The sequence below is a fragment of the Mytilus trossulus genome, chromosome 6, assembly GCF_036588685.1.
Source record: "Mytilus trossulus isolate FHL-02 chromosome 6, PNRI_Mtr1.1.1.hap1, whole genome shotgun sequence".
Lineage (NCBI taxonomy): Eukaryota > Metazoa > Mollusca > Bivalvia > Mytilida > Mytilidae > Mytilus > Mytilus trossulus.
The window spans coordinates 44,932,187-44,944,638 of NC_086378.1; the positions used below are offsets into that span (position 1 = coordinate 44,932,187).

At 30.4% G+C, this 12,452-nt stretch overlaps 1 protein-coding gene across 10 annotated transcripts in view; it reads right to left on the minus strand.

Annotated features, from left to right (window-relative positions):
- Positions 1–12,452, minus strand: part of LOC134721419 (1-phosphatidylinositol 4,5-bisphosphate phosphodiesterase gamma-1-like) — a 90,811-nt gene that overhangs the window by 26,444 nt on the left and 51,915 nt on the right. For 7 of the 10 annotated variants that reach the window (XM_063584414.1, XM_063584415.1, XM_063584413.1 and 4 more), the window contains 6 exons: positions 11,812–11,928; positions 8,647–8,824; positions 7,742–7,804; positions 4,753–4,830; positions 1,411–1,514; positions 666–811 (listed from right to left, as the gene is read on the minus strand). In XM_063584414.1, coding sequence (XP_063440484.1) covers positions 666–811; positions 1,411–1,514; positions 4,753–4,830; positions 7,742–7,804; positions 8,647–8,824; positions 11,812–11,928 — 686 coding nt within the window. The remainder of the gene's footprint in view (positions 1–665; positions 812–1,410; positions 1,515–4,752; positions 4,831–7,741; positions 7,805–8,646; positions 8,825–11,811; positions 11,929–12,452) is intronic. The other 3 variants (XM_063584416.1, XM_063584410.1, XM_063584411.1) reach the window with 2 other exon arrangements.

Here is a 12,452-nt window from a genome sequence, read left to right on the forward strand (position 1 = left end):
TTCCAAGTTGAATAACAATGTCTCTAATTCTGACATCTTCTAAACTTGTCCTGACCAGTTTGTGAATTTTGAATCGTAAGAGAAATAGATGTTATGTCTTGACCTTATTGTTACAAAATATATCAAAATATATCAACTTTATAGTAAAATCTAAAATGCTTAGAGAGCTGTCTCATAGAATATGTACATTATGTAATGAGGAAATAGGGGATGAGTTTCATATATTGTTTACCTGTAAAAATGCTGATTTTCTGCTCTAAGTTCAAAGTTTATACCAAATTACTATGTAATGAATCCAAGCAAGAACAAATTCACTGGCTTGTTGTCTATATGTAACGTACAAGTTCAAAGGAAATTATCAATTTTCGTGAAGAAAATCATAAAATACTTAATCTGATTATACCAATTGTCTTTTAAAATATAATATGTATTTGTGTTTCGTTTGTTCTGTCTCGCTATGTATTATCTTAAAATGTTTGTATATATTGTGCTCTTGTACACAAGTATATGTCTGAGGTTATGAATAAAATCTTTTAAATCTTGAAATCATAGGCACTCATACCACATCTTCTTATACCTAATTAGTAACACTAGTCGTGTCTTATTTGAACTCATTTTCAATGTTGTTTTTTTTCTTTCGTAGTAGAAATGCTCAGAAATCTTACCAACTCTGCATCCTTGTATGTCTATAAAACCCTTCTGCAAAGCTCCTAATGGTGAAGTATCTTCTGATTCCTCTGGGAGGTCCAGCTCCTCTACTAAATGTTCAGGGAACCAATTCTGCCTTTTATCATTAAAATCACCTCGCCACCTTAAAAAGGTATAGAAAAAATATTTTTTTAAATACATTGTACTCTAAAAGAATGATGTCTTTTGCTAAGAAATAATTCTGCTCTTAATACATTTAATCAGAGCCAAAGGACATTCCTGATAGATACAAATACAGGCTAAAGATGATTACCATTATCTCTTGAACATTAATGTCAATAAAGTGATTATGACATGTTGAAAATCATATTTTGATTTTCAAAATATAAATGACATTTTATAAAAAAATTAATCAGCTAAAATCTAGAAAAAAAACCAAGATGAACTGAGCTTTAACACTTGTTAATTACACCCCTGCTTCAAGTGTTTGTTAAACAGTAGGTCAATGAGCGCATGATAAAGGTGTGCATAATTGGAAAGAGGTCTATTCAAAAAGTGTAACTTGTTTTATCAGACACACTGGGGGACCAGAAAAGAAATGTGGGATGAAGCATGGTGACGGAATACTCAGTTTTTTTTCTGCAAGGATAGGCATTTTTTAGGACCATGAAAACTTGTGGGATAAAGCATGATCTTGGAATACTCAGGTGTCTGATTAGGCAGGTTACACTGTATTGTTTTAATAAAAATCATCCACATTACCATCCCCCATCAGCCTTGTTGACATTGGTTATAATGGATCCTTTGTTGAAAGACAGTTCGTCTGCTCTGTTGGCTTGGTAGTCTGCTATGGCTTTTACTTTCAGCTAAATCAATTGAGAGAAACTTTGAATTTAAAATGTACATGAACTTATTTTACAATATTTTTTATTCAATGTTTGTACAAACTTTTGAGAGCATATTTTTTTCACAATACACCTTATAGCTAATCTTGGTTGACCCGCCCGCATGAACTTTTGACGCATACAACAATCATTTTTCCATTGTAGCATCAGATATTATGTTTTATGACGTTAGAATTTTACGGGAACCAGTGCTGTTTGATATCCAGTAATGGCGGACAAATAGCGATAAGGTGTATTGCAAATAAATTCAAATTCTTTAAAGAAATAATGCAGAATTTAAATTCAAACCATTTGTTTCTTACTGCTTGAATAAAAGAAAAACATATCATTTATCCAGTGTTCTCCCCAGGATTTTTGGATAGCACCAGGGTAATGCGTGCTCTTGGTAAAATAATTGTTTAATGTGTGGTGTCGCGTTGTGTCGCTTACCTATATTTCTAGTTACTGTTGTTTTTTAGTCTTGTTTTGTTTTAATACTATGGTACTGTGTTATGTAGACATTGAGTTATAAAATTATTGGTAAGAAAGAAGTTAATCAATAAACAATTTGTATACTTGAATATCATTTTAAGATGACAGTTCAATTTAAAAAACTTTCTATATTTCTAGATAGAAAATTGTTGTATATGAAAGGATTACTGTCTTTTAGGAGGCTTGCGGGTATAAGATTTTCAGAAAAAAATCAAACATTCATTTTTCTTTACAAATTTTATCAATTACCTTAAGTAGTTGTAACTTTATCTTATGGTACAATAATGTTCCAAAAAAAATCAATACATGTTGGCCCCAGGTGACTGTTAAAATTTAGATATCATTGAAAAAGCTCCAAATTATCTCCCTTTGGTGCAAAAATGCCAATTTTTGGGCTAAAAAATAAAATATCTTTTTTAACTCATCGGTGACCTATATTTTTTATTGTTGTTTTAGAAAAGGCTGTACATAAACTGAATAATTGTAAAATTTAAACAATTTCTGTAATTTAGTTCTTTTTTAATTTCGATATTACCAATATTTCTCCTATTAGTTCAACAGAAAAAAAGGACATTCACAAAAAAGTAATCTTTTTTCGAAGGCAGATTGTGAGCGTAAATGCATGGTGACCCCATTTTTTTATTTCATTTTTCCATTAGGCATAAGATAAAGTTAATTTATAGAAAAATATAGAGAAATCCTATATTAAATTAAAAAAAATTATTTAGACCCGCGAGCCCCCTTAAGGAGACTTAAAATTTTCAAGAACTTATATATGTTATTAATATCAACTTCACTTTTTAAAACATTTATCATGTATTATGTTTCTTGTCACTTGAGTATACAATGTACTATGTCATATGTATGTTTGCATTTTAACCCGTCAAAATCATGTTTTTTGCAATAAAGTTATACTATATTGTTTTATTATTTGAACCAATTTCTATTGTTTTATTATTTGAACCAGTTTCTATCTTTAATAACTTCTACCAAAAAAAATTATAAACTTTTGAACATTTTACCATAAATATAAATTTCATGTAATTATTAACCTTTCTTGTGTTTGGTGGAAACCAAACATAGATACATTGTACAACCTAAATGCTGCACTAAATCATTTATCTTTGTTTGTCATGATTCATTTAAAAGAATCCCCTAATAAGTAACCATATTCAATGTAAACAACAAAGTCTCCCTACTTTTCCCGCCTAAATGACAGGAAGTAGATATAAATAGATTCAACATGTGATTATGGACATTGTTTACTTCTTTCATTCATTAATTTGGGATATATATATATAGATATTCTGACAGTTTGAAGGTACAGTCATGCATTTGATTTATAAATTATATTGCAATTAATTGTAAATAAACTTAAATTCTCTACTTGAATTAACTGGGTCATGTGATATTTATAGACCGAGATTACTTGGACGTCCAAAGGCTGTTTTGTCAGACAAGCTGAACGTGTAGTTATTTGTGATCATAAAATTATCAAATCTTAATTAAGACACAAAACAATCATGTTATAAGTGTTAGTAACATAGATTAAATCCAATCAACAAGGTTAACCTCAATAAGGTAAATTGATCACGTGGTGTAAACAATCAAGGTTTGAACTCGTTTAAACTGGTCAAATTTCACCTGAAAGTTTTATGATTACTTGATGATATTTTGTCTTTAAATAATATGATTTTGAAATTTATACATCGCGGCAAGACAGATAGAGCCACGGTAAAAATTATACATCGCGGGCCCGTGGTCCTTTAAGGGCCTGGGGAGAACACTGATTTATCCAGAGATTGATTATTCTGCATAAAACTTCTTAATATTAACATCAATAAAGTAGTATCATTTCTAAATTTTCAGATATAGTTGATAATAAATATTATATTAAGTTCAAATCATGAAATGCATTCAATAATAATATATTTACTGAAACTTTTTCAAAAAGCTATTTTTTTACCATGATTAAAAATAATATTGTTTACACAACATATAATATAAGCATAAATAGATTTATTTTGATAAATATGTATAAATATGTAATTGTTGGTAGCTTTAAAATGTGCAGTTCTGTATATGCAAGACCAGAAAACATTTTTCTCACAAATTTCCATTTCAAATATTTAATATGCTCAATTGTTTCAATCTGAAGATTTTAATTTTATTTAACCCATATCTGCAAACCTTGATAAATAATAATGTCCGTGAGGCAGCAAATTTGTATTTGATTGGTCATGGCAAAGCTCATATATTGATGATGGGTTACCCAATAACTAGTTTCTGTGTACGTGTCATTAACATGGAAGTTTAATAAGAGTTATTGCTACTTGTACAAGATTACTATCCTGTGTTTTACATAGCAGTCAATGTTTTGCTTAGACATGTTAGAGAAGTCTCATCTCGCCCAAAACAAATAAGAGATGCAGAAAGCCATCTTTTAGTATTCTATGAAATTTTCAGGATGGAGGGATTTAGCACTTCTTTTTGGTGGATTCCAGAATTTCAGGATTTACACTTATCCCACCTCAGGAAATAAATACTATTTTTTCGGATCTGTGAAAAAGTGCTTTATTTTATAAGGAATTCTAGATTCAGCTTTTATTTTCCACCCGTACAAATTTATGAAACAATCACTACACACCCGCTTCAACAAGTATAAGCATAAAAAAATAATGAAAGGAAAATCAGTAAAATAAATGCATCATGGTCAAATCTGTGTTACCTTGGATACCAACTGATTTGGACTGTGATATATTCCATCGCCATAGATACTATTTTCATCGTCATCTGGTATAAGTACCTACAAAGCACGAGCACATGCAAATATCATGCAAAAATTACCACAATTCCATAGCATGCTGAAGCTTTAAATATAAATGTATAAAATGGCATGATACCAGTACCAAAACGATGTATAATTTGTGACAAATTTATAGCAATAATGAACTAAATGTATTGAAGATTTTAAGTACACATATGCCTACAAGAGAATGATTTTAGCCATACTTCATTCATATGGTGGCATGATGAGGCCATTTCATTATCGTGTCTTTGATATTCATAAAGTAAAAATATGAATGCTAAAATGACAGCACTAAAACATTACACTGTAAAGAGCAGAGATCTGGTTGGAGGGATTTTCCATCTTTTCACATTACTGCTTCATAAAATATCAAAGACAAATACGAAAACTGGCCACATCCTGCCACCATATCATTCTCATAAATGTAACAGACAAGATTAGAACATAAGCACTTTCATTCATAACACTTTCTTTTTATTCTGAACCTTTGAGCATTACAAGTTAATGCTTTTTTCATGCATAAAAATGTGTTGTGTTCGTCATAAAAGTTTTTGTTTTCCTAGAAATTGTAAACTATATGCAGTCATTTGTTTGTTATTATCCTTTTGAGCATTTTAAATGAAGATTCACATCATTTCACATGTAATCAAATTGATCATGCTTGACCCTTGTCCAAAAGATGAACAAAGATTTCCCAAATATTTAAAGCGATCAATAAATGTGAAGTTCTTATATAGGTCCTAATTAGGATAGAACTACTAAATTCATTATATGTATTGAATTGATCAAATACTGACTCTTAGATCATATGCACATGAGTACATGCATTTACAACAAAATAATTCAACATGTTCAAATAGCTTGCAGGGTAGAAATTTCAGAATTAAAGGATTAAAGCAAACATCCAGACTATCTTATTTTACCTCAACTTCTATTTTTAGATCAATCTCTTAATTTAAAATATATTCATTGCATGTTAGTTGTAAGATAAATACTGTGAATTCTTTTATTTTTGTGAGTAACAATTTTTTTAAGGATTGAGAAAACATTGTACTTTTGTAGATATTCAAATTCATGATTTTGCCTAAGTTTGCATACATATAAGTAAATTGCACTTCGATTAATAATTAAATTCATGGTTAACATATCCAAATGGAATCTAAGATAATTCATACCCCACGAATAATAATGAATCCACAGGTCTAGATATACAACAGATTTATTTTAAAGTTGTACTTGCCATTAAATGTTATGATGAAAATGCTATATAAACTTTCATATTGATCCACTCCAAGAATGCACTGTTTATTTTGCTATGTATATAAATCGTCGACATAACTAGCTGTGCAAACTATTTGTTTTTATAATTATATGTTGTACAACAGATAATACCAGAAACCATTAAAATGTTAAAAAATGTCTTACAAGAGGTCAATACTTTTTATAAAAAAAAACAATGTTTGAAGAACTATAACTAAAATTTATGGTACAATTTTTTCATTGACCAATATTAAGTCAAATCCTATCTCCTGCTACCATTCATAATTTCAAATTGATATGACAATTGCAAGCAAATTTCCTAGCATAAAAATGGTTTCTGTGGTACAATACTTATTGCGATGTATGACATGTAAGAATCAAGCAGCAATATTCTTCATAGCTTTTCAATTAGGGAATCAGCACCCAATTATGATCACATGAAAATGTTTACTTCAAACTTGATAGTTATGTGTACATTGAAAGCATTCACTCAAATTTTGTTTTTACAAATCTTTTCTAAAATTTAAATTAATATGTTACTGTAAGTGTTTTTGAATACAATGCCCATTACACCCATTCCAAACTCTATTATTTTTAAGGCCCCTTTGTTGTAAAATTGTATCAAAACCAAACAATAATTTTCTTTTCATAAAATACACTATTATATTATATAAAGTAAATTTGAACTTATGTTAAAGAATATTGTTCTGCTCGTATAGTATAGTGTATCCTGGTCGTCATCATTATATACCAATAATATTTATTCATGGAGCATGGATCATAACTATTTCTAAATGCAGTATTGTAGAGGAGAAGTTAAACTTCTAAGATTAATAAATGAATACCGGTAGTTATAATCCCGAAATAATTACCCCTGACATAACCCAAAAAAAAATATTGTCTGTTGGAGTAAAAATGTGCATGCCTTAGTACATGTATTGTGGTTACTACAGTACACAAATATTGCTTTTACAGTACACCAAGATAGATTCAGTTAAATATCATTTGAAATCTCAGTGTTGATTTTCCCAGGTGAAAGTGTGTGATTTTTAGCTACTCACTCTGGCATGTCTGGTCATAATTATAAATAAACTGTTTACAAAAATTTTGATTTTTTTTTTTTTTAAATACCAAGGCTTTTCTACCCCAGGAATAAATTACCGCAGCTGTATTTGGCAAAACCTTTTAGAATTTAGAGTCTTCAATGCTCGCCAACTTCCTACTTTATTTGACCATTTGAACCTTTTGATTCGAGCTAACTGATAAGTCTATTAAAGACAAAATGCACGTCTGGCTTACAACATTTTAAGCATGTTATCAGAAACATCCTCCTGCAATACTATATGATGGGGTCGTTATCACGTTAAATGGCTAGTAATCACCCTGATTCAGAAAGATAAACTCAACATAAAAAGAATGATTTTTAACTGAATTACATTGTGTATACTGCATAATGCATTCTGAATATTCATATAATAAACAAATTTCCACCAAAACTATAAATACTTAAGACTGAAATATCAAATATACACAAATTATGCAAACACAGTACGCATTCTATGCTCATGCAAATATAATTAAACCATAAACCAAATACATATAGGACTACGTCAGGTGGTCATGCATGCATGACTTGCAAGGCGGTTACCTTGGAAAGGTCATTTGGATTCACGTAATTCATACCCATAGCTCCCCCTGAAACACTTGAATCCTGGAATTTAAGGTTCATACATGTTTTATGCATTTAAAAAAATAGGCAAATGTAGATTTTAAAATGTCCATTCCTTAGGGAAGTATGTTAATTAAGTGAAAATATATTTTGAAAGAAAAAACTAGTAATAAGATATTCAGAATTAATAATATATAGTTTATAGGTTTATTTTCTCTCTGTTTCATGGCATTCAGATTGTTAATAAGTCCAGTTGATCATATGATGAAAATTACGTTTTTTACTAATTGAAATATTTTTAACATTGATTTGGTATAGGTCATACCCACATCCACCGGTGGGGAACGCTCAACCTGAAATTAACCATTATCATAATAATTTGACAAACATTTCTCATAGGAAATTTATAATATAAAAACCTTATATCAAAAACTGAATTATCTTTTTTTATACTTAAATTGCAGGCGGCTGTTAAGGAAATCTTTCTTTTTGTCTGCTTATCTAAAACGCTTCGGTTCACAACCCTATGTTATAACTACACATCTGTTATTTGTTCATAAAAATTTCTAATAATTAGAAGATTTTTGGCAAAATCAATAAGATAACTACTTTTTTCAATCTGGTCACAAATTGATATTTTGCCTATATTCTATGTCATTTTATTTATCTAAATAATTTGCCTTTTTTATCTTAATTTTAAGTCATTTTTTCCCTTTTAACAATTTAAATGTTATTCAATTTTTTTTAATCAAAATTTTACGTAATTTTTTTTAAAATCTAAACATGAAATTATTTTAATTTTTAAGTCAAAGGTAATTTTGACTTGACAATTAACAACATTAACAAATGTTATTTGATATCTATGATTAAATAAGGTTACTTACAGAGCCCCTTCTTTCGACTACCGTCTGGTTCACAGGATACTTTAACTTGATACGATTATATAATGGATTCTTTTCATAGTATTGCACTAAATCCACTAAACTTTCAAATTGCGCCTCTCCTATCACAAATAATCTGCCGTCTACTTCTATACGACAATGCTTAACTTTATTATCAGCCCTGAAAAAAGATTTAAACAAATAATAGTTATTCTTGATGACATCATTTGGCCTATGTTGGATAGTTGTTTTAAGAAATAATTAATGGGGGCCTGAATATATATCGTGATTTGAACACGGGCTGGCCCTTTATGACAAATATTTTACCCTGAGCGATAGCGATCACGAGAAATTCAAGCCCCATGAATTATTTCGATTCTAATAGCACAAATACAGCAATTGTTTTAAATCTAGGCTCTCTAGGTGATGGCATATTTTGCCGTTCCTGTCAATAAATGCACTATTAAATTTACGTAAAATAATGGAGAAAACTATAAAAATGATAGTGCTTAAACTATTTACAATAACATATTTAGATAAGTTTGGATTAATCTAAATGATTAGTGTACTTATATGTCTCATATATGTAACAAAATGGCTAATATAACACATTTTAGCATAATTTGTTTACGTTTTCTTGTTGTGATGATTTTCGGTTTCACAAGCATGTATTTTCCCATAAAATGCTTATTTTCTGACATCGTTGTTCTATGACGTCGGGTAGCTCATTCATTAAAATACATATGACGTGGGAGTACAATACGAACAGCCCTAACAATATATTCATATTTTACCACGGGTATGCATTCAAAGCGTTTGAAGGACTTCATGTTAGAATTTAAGCACAATCAGGGTCACAGCTCTTTATTTATTCAAACATAATATCCTCAGATTGTCATCCATTATTTTAATTTCAAATCAATTTATTTTGTTAATTTTATTTTAACTAAAAACGAGATTTCCTTGGTTCATGTCTGTCATATTTGTCTTCTTGTAAACTTCTTTGTTATAAATTAGGCCATTAAATTCTCATTTGAATCGTTTTATATTTTTTCATATCAGGGCCTTAACCCCTTCCCATTCAGACATTTTAGACCTTTACTTATCGAAAAGACACTATCGAAGTTTAAATGAATACTGCATTCGCATCAATGGTCATACACATGTCATGTTAGGCTCAAATGAAATATAATTAGTCAAATATTTCAGAAAATTAAGTTTGGAGATAATTCGTCATTTTTTGGTCACATGGTTTATTTCCAAAAGTCACGTGACTGTTGGCGAAAAAGTGAAAAAATACGAAATCCTTGGGCAAAAAGTCATGCAGAGACATATTGGTGCGCTAATAGGGTCAGGTTTTGGTGGAAACACAATGCCTCGAGTCTGTTGAAGCCATAAAAGTTATCATAGTGGAATAAATAGACGCATAATGTGCTATAGGCCTTGAAATATAGATGTCCGTAACATTCAAAATAACTGATTTTAGACACCATTATTGTCCGATTTCAAACTTGGACCCTAGTTATTGGTCTAATTCGTTTTCAATCAATCAGCAACTTAAACTTTGTTTTTACAAGTGAAAATTAATTGAATTACCAATGCTAGCTTGATCTGGGACACCCTTGACCGAGCTAGATGGAGCCAAGGGGGTAAAAAAGGGGGGGGGGGCAATTTGGCACACACATTCTTTGAAAAAAAAATCTTAGGTTTTCTTTTTGAAATTGAAAGTAAAGTTAAGTTAAGTTACATTTAATATAGGAAATAATTTTTCCAACTCCGGCAGTGAGATTCGAACCCTCACTCTTAGCGGCTTGGGATAGATCATCGTACCCCTGCGCCACTGGCATTGTAATGAAATTATTGAAATTTAAGTACTTAAGTCTACTACTACGGAAGAAATTCAAAAAAAAAAATAATATAAAGATTCTCACCCAGTTTGTTTTCCTTTTGGAATTATGTGTTCAGATGAAAATTTTTGTTGCCAAATGCATGATTTTTACGCAAATCTAGGAGGAATCCACTCTTTACAATGTCATTTTTTCATTGAAATATACATGTTCCTTTATTCAAACAAAAGTGTTTTCAACTTTATCATACCCCAACACTTACGAAACTATGTTTTGTTACATCTATTTCAACTTTGGAAATTTTTTTTAGAATATTTAAGTGGTTTTTGTCTCTTTTCTCATAATATCTCTAAGAAATGACTTCGAATTTTTAGCGCATTTCAAGTTTGTGAGTGCGCTTCTACTCTAAAAATAACATTTGCAACTAGTGTACAAGTTAGAACTATTAGTTTAATACTATTCTTCCAAAACTCACTGCACAGTTATTGAGAAAAGTCATAACTCCTCTTAAAAGAGCAGTTTTCTTTGCCCTTCTTTTTGAGAATTTTCCTCAAAATTCGAAGAAAAATAAATGGTTTTTACAGAAGAATTACACATCAGTAAGAGGCGACTTATTTATTAACTAATAACGATAGAGGTTTGCTGCACATTAAATCGCATTGCTGGTTATCTGAGGATTAATTTGAGCCCTTAACCACATCTGTACGTCAACAAATGGCTATGGAACCAGTCTAAATGCCCCAAAAAAATCTTGAAATTGGCTTCACCGGTAAGCTGTACCGGTGTGAATGGGAAGGGGTTAAAAACTGACTATATGGGACTGTTTTTTTCTGGTTGTTGAAGGCAATACAGATGCCTATGATTGTTTGAATACTTTGGTGGATAGTTGTCTCATTGGCAATCATACCACATCTCCTTATTTTGTTGTTGTTATGACTGCAATAGATCTGCTGTTGTCTGTTCTATGGTCAGGTTGTTGTCTCTTTGACACATTTCCCATTTCCATTCTCAATTTTAATAAAAATTAGTCACACCAAGATTTATTGACAGACCTAGAAAAGTGAAAATCTCTGTCAAATTTAATGAAAAAATTCATAATTTGCCTCAAATAGTCTGTTACTATGTATGTTGGCTTTTGTTTTTTTTGCAGTTCAGTGTTTCTGTTGTTCCCCTGTTTTCCTCTTATTATAATAGTTGATGTGTTTCCCTCGGTTTTAATTTGTAATTATAATTTGTTTTCTCTTAATTTTGTTTATGACTTTTGAACAGCAGTATACTACTGTTGCCTTTATTCAATTTGACTGTTTTCATAAAAAATTACCTGAATGATATTGCATAATTATTTTGTGCTCCCCGTCGTAGAAGGAAGGCACCATCATTCTGTATTCGTCTTAACATGTCTTCTGCGTCTACACGTTCCATGTTGTCATGATACCATCTGAATAAAAATAAATAAACATAAGCCAGGAATAATTTATCAACATTTTCTTAGCATCCTACAAGATTTTTACCAACACTGAAGTCAGAAGATTAAAGCCTCTGTAATAAATAGGAAATAAGAATTTGCAATGCCAAAACTAAAGCAAGGCTGCTTTGTATCCAAAGCTTTGCAAGGAAAAAATTATGCTGTTTTGAATCAAGTTATCAGGAAAAATAAGAGTATTCTGCTTTTAATTGAAGGCTCTGCAATAAATAAATAAATAAATAAGTATGCTGCTTTGATTCAGGTGCTGCAGATGATTAGAGTTTGCAACATGTTTTGCTTTGAACCTGTAGTGGCTCTTTAAGGATAAGAATATGCTAATGAAAGGTATCCATTTTGAATGAATATAATCAAGTTTCAAAATTGCAACTCAAATCATACACTAGCCAGCCTGGTAAAACCTGTTCAAATCAATTAGTCTGTATATATGAATAAAAAAAAAGCATCATCTTCAATGAAGGCAGCACAACAGTCTAGTT